The sequence below is a fragment of the Myotis myotis genome, unplaced genomic scaffold, assembly GCF_014108235.1.
Source record: "Myotis myotis isolate mMyoMyo1 unplaced genomic scaffold, mMyoMyo1.p scaffold_m19_p_3, whole genome shotgun sequence".
Lineage (NCBI taxonomy): Eukaryota > Metazoa > Chordata > Mammalia > Chiroptera > Vespertilionidae > Myotis > Myotis myotis.
The window spans coordinates 150,884,493-150,901,449 of record NW_023416335.1 but is presented as its reverse complement, the minus strand read 5'-3'; the positions used below and the strand labels follow the sequence as shown (position 1 = coordinate 150,901,449).

The window sequence follows — 16,957 nt, the reverse complement described above, 5'->3', positions numbered from 1 at the left end:
GTGATAAAATACAACTTTGTCAGTTATAGTAGTGGTAATACTATAATGCATGTAATTCATGTAATACAATAACATGAATTGATATATTTTTAAAGTGTTCTACTTTTTAATTAAAAAATGTTTTTATTGATTTTAGAGAGAAAGGAAGGTAGATAGAGAGATAGACACATTGATTGGCTGCCTCTTGCACACACCACCCCCCCTCACCCCCCACTGGGGATTGAACCCCCAACTCGGGTATGTGCCCTGACCAGGAATCAAACCAGTGACCTTTTGGTGCATGGGATGACACTCAACCAACTGAGCCAAAGCAGCCAGGGCCCTAGTAATTCTTATATTAATGTTTCATCAAAGTTTTGGTGTATTAAACATGCCAAGTACTGAGTTATCTTGTATATCTTTTGCCTCATGTAGCTCTAATATAGAATTTAGTTTTAGTATTAATTTTATGCCATTAAATGTATAGTCTATCTAAATATAACTAAGTGACTCTTATATAGCTTTTTAAAAATATTAATACATAAAATAAGTTGCTTTCATTAAATGTATCTTAACAGCCCTAACCGGTTTGGCTCAATGAATAGAGTGTCAGTCTGCGGACTGAAAGGTCCCAGGTTCGATTCTGGTCAAGGACATGTACCTTGGTTGCGGACACATCCCAGTAGGAGGTGTGCAAGAGGCAGCTGATCGATGTTTCTCTCTCATTGATGTTTCTAACTCTCTCTATCCCTTCCTCTCTAAAAAATTAATAAAGTATATTTTTTAAAAAATGTATCTTAACAGATATTATGCTGTATAAATCTGGCTGTATATTGAGGGATTTTGGTAGTTGATGTAAAAAGATAGTTTAATGTATTAACAAGCTTAATGTTTCTCCCCTTATAAATGCTATGATTTAATTATAAAGATACATGGCTGAAGGGTTGTTAATTATAGTAGTCATATGAATTCACTACCACTACAAGCTATTGTTATTTAATAGTATTTTTAAATAATTGACCTTATTGAATTTTTAGCTCAGTTTCTAAAAGGTAGTTGTTTATAAATTAGATGATTATATGATATTAGTATTTCTAAAGGTATTTTAAAGCACCAGTTTAAAATCAAACAATACCTGCTGGGGAGCCAGAGAACTATTTATGCTCTGACAGATGTAGTGTTTGGAATTAACAGCCTTTATTTGAAGGATCCAAAGGTAGTTCCTGGGGTATTTAAAATGTAGCATTCAATAACTACTATATCTTTACTCTGCTCAGAAAGTGATTACAGTTCAGCTAGTGAGACAAAGCATTTATTTTAAAAATCAATTTCATCTTTGGGACTACCTTCTGACTAGTGGAAATTTGTGTCTAATCTAGCATAAGGTGGTATGAGTGTTCTTTTCCTCTGGTTCATCCCCTTCTGACCCAGGCCAATATTGGAATTTCAAGGAAATCAGATTGCCTGCAATTAAAAGATCATCTAAGAACAGAACCTATACACTGTTATGGTACTAGAAGTTCACAGACTTTCTTGATCTGGGGTCTTCTCAAGTATCTTCCCTTACTGTTTTACATTCCTGCATCTACAAGATCTTTTCATCACCATTTAAACATGCTGTAGTCTCTCTCATCTGTAACACAGTGTTGGACTCTACACTGTCAAATAGCTATTACCTATTTACAGCCAAATAGCATTAAACACTTTACTCATAGTCTTTACTTTTTCACCTCTCAGTTATTCTACAGCCGACTCCCATCTGTTTTACATCCCTTTTGTTCTAAGGAAACAGCTCTCAAACTTCCGAATTGGTAAATCCAATGGATTTTTTTGTTCTTAGAACCTTAATTTACTTAGAACCGTTAGCAATTCAGCCTGCCTAGAAATTTTTCTTCTTTTGGCTTTGGGGATGCCATTTTCTCCTGGTATCTTCCTACCTCTGACAATTTCTTCAGTCTTCTTTTCTATTTCTACCTCTAGGTATTAAGTTTCTCAAGACCATCTTCTTATCTCATTCTATCTGTCACCCTAGCGCAGTGGTTCTCAACCTTCTGGCCCTTTAAATACAGTTCCTCATGTTGTGACCCAACCATAAAATTACTTTCGTTGCTACTTCATAACTGTAATATTGCTACTGTTATGAATCGTAATGTAAATCCTATCTAATAAAAGACATAAAGGGTAATTAACCGTACCTCCGCTACGCTTCCCATTGGCTAATCAGCGAGATATGCAAATTAACTGCCAACAAAGATGGCGGCCGGCAGCCACACAGCTGAAGCGAGCAGGAGGCTTGCTTGCTCCAGTGATGGAGGAAGCCAAGGTTCCCCGCCTGCCGCGGCCTGGCTCTGAGCCCGAAAGCAACAATGTTTCAATTATAGAAGCTAAACAAACCCCAGATAGCTGCTTTCAGCTGGCCGCGGCCTCAGAGCTGGGAGTGCCAGTGACAGCAACAATGTTTCAATTGTAGAAGGTAAATAAATCCCAGAATAAAAAAAAAGAAAAAAAGGAGAGACTGGGACTTCAGACGCTGGCCAGCCTGAAAACGGCCCTCAGTCCCTCACCCAGACTGGCCAGGCACCCCAGTGGGGACCCCCCACCCTGAAGGGGGTGTGGCCAGCCTGAAAAGAGCCATCAGCCCCTCATCCAGACTGGCCAGGCACCCCAGTGGGACCCCCCACCCTGAAGGGGGTGTGGCCAGCCTGAAAAGAGCCATCAGCCCCTCACCCAGGCTGGCCAGGCACCCAAGCGGGACCCCCACCCTGATCCGGGACACCCTTCAAGGCAAACCAGCCAGCCCCCATCTGTGCACCAGGCCTCTATCCTATATAGTCAAAGGGTAATATGCAAACTGATCCTAACAGCAGAAAGACTAGGAATGATTGGTCACTATGACACACACTGACCACCAGGGGGCAGATGCTCAATGCAGGAGCTGCCCCCTGGTGGTCAGTGCGCTCCCACCGGAGGAGCTCTGCTCAGCCACAAGCCAGGCTGATGACTGCCAGTACAGCGGTGGTGGTGGGAGCCTCTCCTGCCTCCTTAGCAGCGCTAAGGATGTCTGACTGCAGCTTAGGTCTGCTCCCTGCTGGCAGGTAGACATCCCCCGAGGGCTGCCAGGCTGCTAGAGGGATGTCTGATTGCCATCTTAGGCCCAATCCCCCCGGGAGCAGACCTAAGCCAGCAAGTGGTCATCCCCTGAGGGGTCCCAGACTGTGAGAGGGCACAGGCCAGGCTGAAGGCCCCTCCCGCTTCGAGGGCACAAATTTTTGTGCACTGGGCCTCTAGTATCTAATATGCAGGATGGTCTTAGGCGACCCCTGTGAAAGGTTCGTTCAACCGCCAAAGGGGTCACAACCCACAGGTTGAGAACCACTGCCCTAGCTGATCTCTTGCTGTGACTTCATTTATCATATATACTGATAACTTCCAAATTTATATTTTGAACTTTTATTCTGTTTTAGTTTTCAGATTCTTATACTTAGCTGTATATTTACCTTCTCTACTAGGAGATTGGCACCACAAATTCAACACATGCACGAGCTCAGTATCTTCTCCCTCCAAACTGATCTCTCTTTTGGTGTTCCTTTCTGATTAATCACACCTTTCCTTAGTTGGTTCTGCCATACATCTAGGAGTCACCCATAATCTCTGTCTTATCCTCCATTTGCAGTTTTTAAATGAGTTACATCAGATCTACTCCAAAATAGGTTCCAATTCTATCCACTTATTTACATCTGCATTATTGTCCTTTCTTATCCACATTACTATAATTTCACTCTTAGACAAGTATAATAACCTTTTTTAAAAATATATTTTTACTGATTTCAGAGGAAGGGAGAGGGAGAGAGAGATAGAAACATCAATGATGAGAGAGAATCATTGATTGGCTGCCTCCTGAACACCCCACACTGGGGATAGAGCCTACATCCTGGGCATATGCCCTTACTGGGAATTGAACTGTGACCTGATTCGTAGGTTGACACTCAACCATTGATTCATGGTGTCTGGGTTATAATAACCTTCTAACTGGTCCTCTTATGTTCATTTTTGCTTCCACCTAAGTGATTCTCCATATGGCTGTATATTTTTAAAATTTGTAACTTTAAAAGACAGATCTCATCATATTCATTCCTCTCCTGAGAATGTTTGAGTGGCTTTTTGTTGCACTTATAGTAATCCCTAAAATACTTTGTGACCTATATAGTCCTGAAAAATCTGACATCTCTCTCTTCAGGTTTATCTTTTCTTATCCTCAGTCTAGCCACAATGGCTGTCTTTTAGTTACTTGAATAGACCAAGCTCCTCCTTTGCTTCACTTTACTCCTCTCTTCACTTTGCCTATTTTTATTTATTCTTTAGGTCCCAGCATAAATGTCACTACCTTGGTGAAGTGTTATCTGATACTTTCAGAGTTAAGCTTAAGTTACCTAGAGAGCTTTCTGTACTGTTCTTTCTTAGATTTTACCACAATTATGATTTCTTGGGTGACACTATTTTTAATGTCTCCCCCACTAAACTAAATTCTGTGAGAGCAATTACTATCTTATTTACCTTAACATCCAAGGGTCTGCCTCATAGTAAAAATAAACAGTGAATATTTTTGAATGAATTAAATGATTGAATACCTTAATAATGCAAATAATAAAACTAACTTGTTTTTTGTAGCATTTCATTTAGATAGAAGAAATTCACCACCAAATAGTTTGACGCCATGTCTCAAGATTCGAAATATGTTTGATCCAGTTATGTAAGTATTATGACAAGGGGTATATGTAATTTTTATTTGGAACATTTGGCTGAGAAATCAATGGTATTCTTAAAAATGCTGTGGCTGTAATTGAAAAATCTCTTCTCCTTCTTAATTTCTAATTACAGAAATGTTATATTTTTCTCTTCTCTTTTTGTTATATTGCAACCAAAGGTTTGGCTAAAAGACCCAGATGTATAATGATTTGTAAAACTTTTATAAATCTTACCCACATAGCAGATAAATGCTTGAGTCAAATTAATGACACACACCATACAGACAGTACTCTTTATTAAATGCATAAGTCATGTATGCCAATGTTGTTTGCCTCAATGGGCAATAGAGATAAAAATATCTGCTATTTTTAAATTTCTAATCTTGTAAAAATTCTCTACAAAGATGTTACATACCTTCCCTTCCACAACCCTTTTTATCCATGTAATATTTGAAAAACTTTTCTGTCCATTTAATAGTTGAGAAACATTTCTATAATAATCTTCCTGGAGGCAACTGCTTATCTGTTCAGTGATATGACATTCTATTTTTTTGTTTTAATCCTCACAGTGGAAATTAATTACATATAAAATACCTATAAGTTACATTTAATAACTCATTTATTTCAAGAAATAGTTGAGCCCTGGCCAGGTGACTCAGTTGTTGGGGTGTCATCCTGTACACCAAAATGTTTCAGGTTTGATTTCTGGTCAGGGCACATACCTACGTTGCAGATTTGATCCCCAGTTGAGGCAAGTATGGGAGGCCCTTCTCTCTCTCTAAAAATCAGAAACATATCCTCAGGTGAGGATAAAAAAAAGAAAAGAAATAGTTGATACGATGAAATTCTAAATAAGTGACAGCAAAATCAGAAATATGGGGAAGCACTGTCAGTATATACACAGCCTCTATTTTGCAGAGATAGAAATAATTAACGAGGTGGTAATCCTGTTGGGAATCTTACCTCATACCTTAACAGTTAGGAAATCACTGCCAGTCCAGTATTTTATTACTTAAGATGAGGATTACAATTTAAAGTGTAGCCACCTTCCCCTCTGCCTCACAATCTATATCTTAATTTACATTGCTGCAGCAGGATATCGTAAAGCTCTCTTAATATTGAGGTGACTATTTTTGTCTTGTATTACTCTAATTATTTTGGAGAAGAGAAGCTCAGAATACATTACAGCGGATCCTTGAATAACACTTTTTTGTTCAATTTGTTTAATGCCATTTTATTATAACATTGATGAGAAGTGTAGGAACGTAACTCCTATTTATATTAATCAGCCTCTGTTAAAATTGGTTGTCATACATCATTTCACTTAAAAGTTGCCGAACCTATTGACAATGTTAAGTGAGGACTTATTGTATTTACTAAAAATTTTGCTTAAGTTTAGGAATTTGACAATATTATTAAAAAAATAATATTCAACGTTTACCAGTCTACCCCAACTCATTAAAATGATTTTTAACGTGTAGAAAGAAAAAAGAAATGACTATAGCTACATAGGATTTTAAACATAAAAATGACAGCCCATTTGTGCTTCTATGGTGGGCTAATCCTTCCTTGTCCCAGCTCTGCGTTCTTACACTGGAAAGTGAGAAAAGGGCTGAGCTTCTGAAAGCTAATATACACATATATACACACACACACACACCGTGGGGCCTTGACTTACGAGTGTCCAGACTAACGAGTTCTTTGAGATACCAGCTGTCTCTTGGCCGATTTTTTGCATTGAGTTGACAGAGTAATTTGAGTTAACGAGCTCGGTCTCGGAACAAATTAAACTCGTAAGTCAAGGCCCCACTGTATTTTAATCTACCTACTAGTATCAAGCATTTATTTACTACTACCTTTTTAAACTATCCCCATTCTAGTAGGATATATGTTTTAAGAGACAAAAGACTTCTTACTGAGTATGATTATGGGTGTTGATTTTTGTTTTCGTTAATTTTAGGGAAATAGGGGATCAGTGGCATTTGGCAATTCAAGAAGCAATTTTAGAAAAATGCAGTGATAATGATGGCATTGTTCATATTGCAGTAGACAAAAATTCACGTGAGGTAAAGTAACTTTTATATTGAATTCTACATTTTGAATTTGTTGCTATTAAACTAAGACTATTCTTTCTCTCTTTTTTAATATCGTAGGGTTGTGTATATGTTAAATGTCTGTCTCCAGAATATGCTGGGAAAGCTTTTAAGGCATTGCATGGCTCTTGGTTTGATGGTAAGAAATTTGAGTATTATAAACATTTTGAAGAGATAAATTATGGCTTACTATTTAAAGTATACTAGATTTTAAATTAAAGAATTTTAAGAGCATTTTTACAGTAATAATTTTAGATTATGTTAACTTGTGTTTTGTTTATGTTTTTTACCACAGTTTTTTTATAAATTGTTAAGCACATTTTTACAGATCTAAAATACTATTTTTATCTTACAACAGGGAAATTGGTTACAGTAAAATATTTACGACTAGATAGATATCACCATCGCTTTCCCCACGCTCTTACTTGCAACACTCCCTTGAAGCCATCAAATAAACATATGAACTCTATGTCTCATCTTCGTCTGCGGACTGGCTTAGCCAATTCTCAAGGAGGTTCCTGAAAAGACTTTCTTCCACTCCTAGAACTGTTATTTACAATAGAAAAATTCCAGTTTGGTTTCTTGTCTTCCTTTTTAAATGCTTTTTGTATGTAATATTTTTATTGAATACAGCTCTATTTGAACGTTCCAGAAATCTTAAGGTTCCAAAGGGACTTAGCAATGAGGCAGCAATGCTGAGTAGGTAAATAATTGTTTCATTCAGTTTTTTGGAGCTCATTTAAGCCAATGCATTTAAAGTTTTGCATGAGGAACATTGACTTTATTACATATTTTCAGATGTGGTGGTGGTATTTTTGCACCAAAAAGTGTTTTGATAATCACACAAAAGCATGGTAAAGAGACTTGTATTTCCATAATTTCCTGTGAACTAATGTTGTGAATTCTTGTATACAGTAACCTGTATAGATCCTTACAGGCTAATGTGGTAAAACTGTTCATTTTCCAATTTAACCTTAGGTTTCTATTGCTTGTAAGAGATTCATTTGCTACAGCTGGAATATGGGAAAACTAATTTGGATTTAGTGGTTACATATAAGTATAATTGGATGTACATGTACTTAAACTGGCTTTTCTATATATGTATAATTGCTGGTGGTGGCAAAAGTAGTCTTGTTTTGTGAGGATGTCTGCATTAAAGCAGTAAAATAAGCTTCCTATTTTATTCATAATCTAAAGTGTATATATATGTATTGTATATATGTGTGTATGTGTATATATATATATATATATGTATGTGTGTATGTGTATATATACACACACATATATACATATGGCTGTACTATCACATAGATCAAACAGCCAAAACCCCGGAAGTATTAGATACAAGTTTCAAATATCTTTTATAGGTTTTATATAAAAATGTCTTGAGTATGATTTTGTGTGAAAGTTTCGATACCAGTTGTAATGGTTTCAAATTTATGTGAGCAATAAAGAAGCAATTGGCGGATATTGGAAAAGTATTTTGTGAAAAGCTGTATTTATTATAAATGCTAGGGCTATGATATAGTACCACTGGGATTAAGTCATTTTCCCAATCTATTTATAACTTAATAAAATATTAGCTCCCCTGTTATATGTCAAGTTTAAAGCAGGGCACATTGTTTCAGCAAAATGTGTATCTGAAAAATTATATCTACAGTTTTGGGTCATGAAACGTTTGCAATATAGTAAATGCACGAGTGACCATTGCTTTGTGCCTCGATATTTACTTTGTTTCAGTAAAGTTACTTTATTACTGTTTTTGATTTCAGATTAAAATAGTTGTGGAGCAAAGTTTACTTGTAATGTCCACAACTGGCTTTTTTTTTTTCCTTTTTGTTTTTTAAGTAACCTGTTGATATATCATTGTCAGTCCAAATGAATATGTGAAACAGCTGAAGGTTGTACCGATTTTTATTTTGTTTAAAGCTCAGTTTCCTTTTTGGTTTTTATTGTATATGTGTTGGGTTTGCAGCATGCACTTGCACAGATAATGCACGTTTTCTGGTTAAGTAAACATGATGCACACTGTTCTGTAACAGAAAACCCTATTGTGCCTTACCTATGTGCTTTTGTGGGCACCATGTTTATGAAGAATAAAAATGATTTGTTATCTGAAGAGAATAAATTTTAAATTCTCAGTTTATGTCTCAGATGCTAACGTGTGAAAATATAAATATATATAATATATAAAATAACCATTTTATGTGCATCATAGTGATTTATCTGAGCTTAGTGACCCCATCTTGTGACCTGTTGCAAGAGTGAATGTAAAAATAGTTGTGGCATTTTAAAAGGTAGCATTTTGATGCAGATACATCTTTATCTTGCTTCTAAAACATATTTCATGTAAACATTGTACACTTATTATTGTAATATATACTATTATGCAGCTTATTTTACCTGAAACTGTTAAGCTGACCAAGATCCCTCCCTGCAAGACAGATGGGAATGTGTATAATAACTAGATATTTGAGAAGTTCTGAAGTTTGATGTAATCTGTTACTTGTCCTGTTACAAAAAAGGAAAAAATTAAAAATTTATTAGGTTTTTTTAATGCGTGTTGGCTTTTAAGAAACTTCATAAGTGCCCTTTGTTTTTATTTTTCTTACCAGTGAAAGTAGGTGCCTTTATTTTATATCTTTTTGGGTATCTGTAAATATATGTGTGTTTTATAAAGATGGATAAAGACCCTAGAGTTAATTTTAACCATCTATTCCTCAGCATTTTACTTTTCTTTATGAGAAATGTCTTTTTCTAAAAAGTGTTTGAATCAAAGTGGGGCAAGAATGTAAATCAACTGCATTACTAAACACAGTTTAGTTTAGCTAGACATTTTTTAAAAAGCAAGAGTTACTCAAAAAAAGAAGCCATTCTTTTATATATTCTGGTTCATACTCCCTGTCTCATCATAAAAAAATGGTTATTGGGCTTTGAGTAGCAATGGTTTAGATTTTTTGATGGTTTAATCGAGTAAAAAGAAGACTTGGTCATTCAGTAAGTTGATAGATATAGCAGTTTGTATATCTTAGGGATGCAAATATGAAAAGACAAAGCCACTCTTCAAGATGGTTACAGTCTAGAGTAGCGGTTGCCAGCCTTTCGGACCTCACGGACTACCAGTGATCCATGAACCACTGGTTGGTGACCGCTGGTCTAGAGGAAGAACATTGGGCAGATAAAATATAGTGTGGAAAATATAGTGAGAGAGAAAAGAGCAGAAGAAATTCTGGGAGAACAGAGAGGCACCCAATCTATCTATCCTATCTAATAAAAGAGAAACATGGTAATTGGCGTACAACCGCTACCCTTCCCATTGGCTAATCAGCGAGATATGCAAATTAACTGCCAGCCAAGATGGCGGCTGGCAGTCAGGCAGCTTGAAGCTAACATGAGGCTTGCTTGCTTCAGTGACGGAGGAAACCAACGTTCCCCGCCTGCCACTGCAGGCCTCTGAGCTGCAACTCTAAGCAACTATGTAACAAATATAGAAGCTAAACAAAACCCCAGAAACCTGCTTTAGCCGCCGGGCTTCAGCCAGCAGGATCGTAACATTGTAAGCAAAGGCCAGAAACCTACTTTCAGCAGCAGAGGCCTAAGAGCTGGAGCCAAACCTCAAAGCTAAAGCTGGCCCAGAATAAAAAAGAAAAAAAAGAAAAAAGGAGCGGTTGGGAGCTTCAGTCACCCCCAGCCTGAAAACAGCCCTCAGCCCCTCACCCAGACTGGCCAGGCACCCCAGTGGGGACCCCCACCCTGAAGGGTGTGTGACCAGCTGCAAACAGCCATCATCCCCTCACCCAGGCTGGCCAGGCACCCCAGTGGGGACCCCCACCCTGATCCAGGACACCCTTCAGGGCAAACCAGCCGGCACCCACCCGTGCACCAGGCCTCTACCCTATATAGTAAAAGGGTAATATGCCTCCCAGCACCGGGATCAGCGGAGCCGCGAGGCCTACCGGCACCAGGATCAGCGTGACAGGGGGCAGCGCCCCAACCCCCTAATTGGCTCTGCTCTGTGCGTGACAGGAGGTGGCGCCGCAACCTCCCCATCGACCCTGCCTTGAGTGTGGCAGGGGGCGGTGCCCCAACCCCCCAATCGGCCCTACCCTGAGCATGTCTGAGGGTGGCATCACAACCTCCCGATCGCCCTGCTCAGTGCATGACGGGGCGGCGCCCCAACTCCCCAATCGGCCCTGCTCTGAGCCCGACCAGGGGCTGCACCTAGGGATTGGGCCTGCCCTCTGCCAACCGGGAGCAGACCTAAGCCAGCAGGTCGTTATCTCCCGAGGGGTCCCAAACTGCGAGAGGGCACAGGCCGGGCTGAGGGACCCCCGTTCTCCCCGAGTGCACAAATTTTTGTGCACCGGGCCTCTAGTATATATTTAAGGCTAAACCGGCCAACTGGCTGGTAGGTATGATGCACACTGACCACCAGGGGGCAGATGTTAAACGCAGGAGTTGCTCAGCAACACCAACTCTCACACTCTGGGACCCCTTGGGGGATGTTGGAGAGCCTGTTTTGGCCCAATCCCCACAGGCCCTGCAGGCCAGGCCAAGGGGCCCTACCTGCCAGAGGGACCCGGCTCACTCCGCAGGTGCCCTTCGAGCCATGGCACAACCCCAGGTGTGGCCGGCCAGGGAGGGACCGACCACAGGTTGGCTCCAGGGTGTGGCCGGCCCATCTTGCCCAGTCCCACCCCGCTGGCCACCTTCTAATTATCTTTCAAAGTGCACCAATCCATGCACCGGGCTACTAGTGATCTTAATAAATGGAGAAGACAGCAGGGCAGATGAGGTAATAGCTGAGCCGTATTTTAATTTAGTTGAACTTTAAACTCTTCTTAATTAGTATAATACACTGATAAGTCTTCTTTCCCTTGAGCTCTCAAGAGAGCTTTGATTCGTGTGATGAGCTTATAAAAATTAATATATGAAACCTGAGTTATTACACAGTCCATTTTCATACTCATTTGTCTATGGGTTCCTGAATATCTTGTGAACTGAAGCCTGATATTGGACTTGGTTATACTTTCCTTGTATCATATTCACCGTATGGATGGCAGTTGTGATTTCCAAGTGAACAATGTTATGATGTATTATGTGTCCAGAACATTTCCTTTAATAAGATTGACCTTGTGGTCTCCCTGCCTGCTCCTAGTAACAGCACTTTACTGTAGGTCACCTACATGGCTTCTTCGCCCTTTCTTCCTAGACTTATCTCGGCAAGTCACTTCCAGATGACTCATAGGAGGATGCTAAATCAAGCAGAATTTTGGCAGCCATTCTTTTGGAAAAGATGCTCAAGAACAGGTACTTAAGAACTGAAAATAGTTAGAAACCAGAAGTTGTGGTTTAAAGAAACTGAATATCCAGGATGCTTGTTTGCTTGTTTTCTTGGTCCAGCATGCATGACTACTGCCTTTAAAGCTCCACTGTAGAATGCTTGACTAGAAATGCATCCTACACCTAAGAACCTTTACTGGGAGATAGACTCTTTGTGTTGATTCTTAGGTTTTAAAACCTGTAGAATCAGTGTACTTAGATTTACTTTTTGTTTCATGGGTGGAGACCTGCATGTGCTCCTGAGATTGGAAAGGCAGCCATCTAGGCATAGAGAGTACATGAAGAAGATAGATTGATGAGAAGCAACCTAGTAAACTACAAGCAGTTTTTATGATTGAAGGACTGAGTACAAGACAATAAGACAGAAAAGGTAAGCAATGATCAGATCATCGAAGGCTTCATGGATCACGTGAAGTTTGGATATTGGTTGTTAAAGTGAGTTTAGGTGAAATTTGTTGGAATGAAAAATAGAGAAAGGATTTGAGTAGTTGGATATTGAGAGAGAGAGAGATTGATGGGAAAGATTTTGATAAATTTTTGGATATTTTGAGATTGGGATGCCTATGGAATATTCAGGGGGATGTTTTTAGCAGGTGATTGGATTTCTAATTTTGAGATATTCGAGAAAGACCTGAGCTAGAGACACAATTTGGGAGTTAAAAACTATGAAAGTGCATTATGTGAGCCAGAGAGAGTCCCTACAGAGGCAGAAATTTAATCAGATCCCAGTTCTGCCTTATTTAGCTGTGTGGCCCTTAGGTGGGGGTTAGGAATGGGGTGAAGTATTGAGAAAAATTTGAAACAAAGTAGGAAGGTGGAATTTGAAAAGGCCTTTCAATGAGGTGAAATTAAAGTGGAAATTTAATATACTGATCACATTTCTGGTTTCGGCAACTGGTTAAATGGTGGTGACATTTCCTAAATTATGGATTACTGGATTGGGGAGCCCGAGTCAATCAGAGGGCTTAAATAACATTTCCTAGAATTGCAGAAGTTAAACTAAACCTAACTTTTCTTTTGTTATTGTAGGACATTGTTACAGGAAGGGCAAGAGGGTACAGTCTCTGAGAATCTGTCCTCTCCAAAAAACCAGAATTGTTACCTTAAATAATGTTTTAGCCTTGCTTATGATTCTCTGATACTAATTAGAAATTTTACTGGTTTGTGGAAAAATGAGATGTTGAGTAGATCTAGAAACCTGTTACTGTCAAAAGAAGGAATAAATACAAAAGTTGGTCATTAAATAAGACTGTTTGTAAATTTTTTGCCATACACCCCAAAATCAGAAACTTGTTTGAAGCTGTGTGTGATAGAGCTATTGAAACTAGTCAAGTGTTACAGGTCTGGAGACCTTTTATTTCCCCTCAGTGCAGGGCAACTTCATTTCTGCTTTGATTTGTTGTTAATTTAAAATTTCAACCTTTAAAGGGTAGTCTCACTTTTATATTTCTAAACTAGAGGCCCGGTGCACAAAAATTTGTGCACTTGGGGGGAAGAGGGGGCCCCTCAGCCTGGCCTGTGCCCTCTCGCAGTCTGGGACCCCTCGGGAGATAACGCCCTGCTGGCTTAGGCCTGCTCCCCGGTGGCAGAGGGCAGGCCCAATCCCTAGGTGCAGCCCCTGGTTGGGCTCAGAGCAGGGCCGATTGGGGAGTTGGGGCGCCGCCCCCTGTCATGCACAGAGCAGGGCGGATCAGGAGGTTGCTATGCCACCCCCAGTCACGCTCAGGGTAGGGCCGATTGGGGGGTTGGGGCACCGCCCCCTGTCACACTCAAGGCAGGGTCGATGGGGAGGTTGCGGCACCACCCCGTCATGCACAGAGCAGGGCCAATCCGGGGGTTGAGGAGCTCCCCCCTGTCACTCAGAGAGTAGGGCCGATAGGGGAGTTGGGGCACTGCCCCCTGTCACAGAGCAGGGTGGATCAGGGGGGTGGGGCGCCGCCCTCTATCACCCACAGAGCAGGGCCGATCAGGGGGTTGGGACGCCACCACTCTCACACTCAGGGCAGGGCCGATGGGGAGGTTATGGCTCTACCCTGTCACACACAGAGCAGGGCCCGTGGGGGGGGGGTGGGGGGGTTGGGGCGCCGCACCCTGTCACACACAGAGCCGCAGGGCGATCAGAGGTTGGGGAGCTCCCCCGTATCAGGCACAGAGCAGGGCTGATCAGGAGGTTGGGGCGCCGCACCCTGTCACGAACAAAGCAGGGTGGATAGGGAGGTTGTGGCCCCACCCCCTGTCACACGCAGAGCCGCAGGGCGATCAGGGGGTTTGGGCGCTGCCCCCTGTCATGCTGATCCCGGTGCCGGGGGGCCTCTCGGCTCCGCTGATTCCAGTGCTGGGAGGCATATTACCCTTTTACTATATAGGATAGAGGCCTGGTGCACGGGTGGGTGCCGGCTGGTTTGCCCTGAAGGGTGTCCTGGATCAGGGTGGGGTTCCCCACTGGGGTGCCTGGCCAGCCTGGGTGAGGGGATGATGGCTGTTTGCAGCTGGTCACACACCCTTCAGGATGGGGGTCCCCACTGGGGTGCTTGGCCAGCCTGGGTGACGGGATGATGGCTGTTTGCAGCTGGTTACACACCCTTCAGGGTGGGGGTCCCCACTGGGGTGCCTGGCCAGTCTGGGTGAGGGGCTGAGGGCTGTTTTCAGGCTGGCGGGTGACGGAAGCTCCCAACCGCTCCTTTTTTTCTTTTTTCTTTTTTTAATTCTGGGTCAGCTTTAGCTCTGAGGCTCCAGCTCTTAGGCCTCCGCCGCTGAAAGTAGGTAATCGAAACAATGTATAACTCCAGCTCTGACTCCAGCTCTGAGATCCCCACTCGCTGAAAGCTGGTTTCTGGGTTTTTTTTTAGCTTCTATATTTGTTAAAATGTTTCAAACTGCAGGCTCAGACTCCGGCAAGGCAGGCGGGGAGAGTTGGTTTCCTCCGTCACTGAAGCAAGCAAGACTCATGTTAGTTTCAAGCTGCCTGGCTGCCAGCCGCCATCTTGGCTGACAGTTAATTTGCATATCTCCCTGATTAGCCAATGGGAAGGGTAGCGGTCGTACGCCAATTACCATGTTTCTCTTTTATTAGATTAGATGCTGCAGTACTTCATTTTACTATTAAAAAAAGCTACTATTGTGTACATTTTCAGATTTTAGTGGCTCTTTATTTCCTACTGAATAAAAGCCAAACTTATGATTATATATTTTTTTTATTTTTAGAGAGAGTAAGGGGGACAGAGAAATATCGATCACTGTCTCCTGCATGCACCTAGACTGGGGCTTGATCCCACAACCTGGGTATGTTCCCTGACCAGGAATCAAATCTGCCACCTTTTGGTGTACTAGACAACATTTGGACCAAGTGAGCCACACCGGCCAGGGCAATCTGAAATTTTACGGTTAACTTCAGTTAACGCAAAGAAGTCAGCTGGAATTTTTGGGGGGTTTTTCTCAGCTGTATATCAATATGCAACATGAGAAGCATTGCCATTTTAATAATATTAAGTGTTCTGATGCATGAAAATATGAAATATTTCCATTTATTTAACATGGTCTTTAATTTCAATAATGTTGGTAGTTTTCAGAATATAAATTCTCTATTTCATTTGTTAAATGTATTCCTAGGTATGTTATTTTATGTGCTACCTGAGGCCCGGTGCATGAGATTCGTGCACGTTTGGGGGGGTGTCCCTCAGCCCAACCTGCACCCTCACCAATCTGGGACCCCTTGAGGGATGTCTGACTGCCCCTTTAGGCCCGATCTTGGTGGGCCTAAACGGTCAGTCGGACATCCCTGTCACAATCCAGGACTGCTGGCTCCCAACCGCTCGTCTGCCTGCCTGCTTGTTCTTAACTGCTTCTGCCTGCCAGCCTGGTTGCTGCCAACTGCCCTCCCCTGCAGGCCTGGTTGCTCCCAACTGCCCTCCCCTACAGGCCTGGTCCCCCCCAGCTGCCCTCCCCTGCAGGCCTGGTCCCCCCCAGCTGCCCTCCCCTGCTGGCCTGATTGCCCACAACTGCCATCCCCTGTCAGCCATCTTGTGTCCACGTGGGGCAGCCATCTTGTGTGTTGGAGTGATGGTCAATTTGCATATTACCTCTTCATTATATAGGATTATAAGTGGAATTTTCAAATTGCTTAGAATTGGGTTCTGCCTTCTTATCAGCCTATTAGTTCTAATAGGTTTTAGTGATTTTCTTGGAATTTTCTATATATAAGATCATGTCATCTGCATATAGAGGTAGTTTTTCTTATTTCTGTATTTTTTTCCCCCCTAATTGCCCTCCAGTACAATATTGAATGGAACTAGTGAGAGAAGAGATCTTTGTCATGTTCTTAATCTTAGAGGGAAAGCATTGAGTCTTTCACTGTTAAGTATGATGTTAACTATGGGTATGTTACAACATACTGTAATTTTTATTTTCATTAATCTCAAAGTATTCTCTTATTTCCCTTTATCAAGTTGAGAAGTTCCCTTCTATATCTCATTTGTTATTTTTTTTTATGGAGTGTTAGATTTTGTCAAATGCACTTTCTATGTGTATTTAAATGATCATGTGATTTCCCCCCCCTCTTTATTCTGTTGGTAATGAGAATTGATTCTCAAATGCTAAAGCAATCTTGCATTCCTAGGATAAATCCCAGGTCATGATTATCCTAAATAATGAAAGGCTAATATGCAAATGGCCAAATGGCAGAATGACCAGTTGCTATGACACACACCGACCACCAGGGGGCAGACGCTCAACGCAGGAGCTAACCCAGCTGTGGGCAAACTACGGCCCGCAGGCCGGATCTGGCCCGTTTGAAATGAA

At 41.4% G+C, this 16,957-nt stretch overlaps 1 protein-coding gene across 4 annotated transcripts in view; it reads left to right on the top strand.

Moving 5' to 3' along the window:
• Positions 1–13,404, top strand: part of LEMD3 (LEM domain containing 3) — a 90,419-nt gene extending 77,015 nt beyond the window's left edge. The window contains exons 10-14 of one of the 4 annotated variants that reach the window (XR_004965855.1): positions 4,648–4,729; positions 6,685–6,790; positions 6,878–6,956; positions 12,030–12,127; positions 12,386–13,404. Coding sequence is in view for 2 of the 4 variants with exons in the window: in XM_036297955.1 (XP_036153848.1) it covers positions 4,648–4,729; positions 6,685–6,790; positions 6,878–6,956; positions 7,176–7,339 (431 nt within the window). In the remaining 2 variants the exon portion in view is untranslated. Of the gene's footprint in view, positions 1–4,647; positions 4,730–6,684; positions 6,791–6,877; positions 6,957–7,175; positions 9,375–12,029; positions 12,128–12,379 lie in introns of those variants that run through there. The other 3 variants (XR_004965856.1, XM_036297955.1, XM_036297956.1) reach the window with 3 other exon arrangements.
• The last annotated feature ends 3,553 nt before the right edge of the window (positions 13,405–16,957 follow it).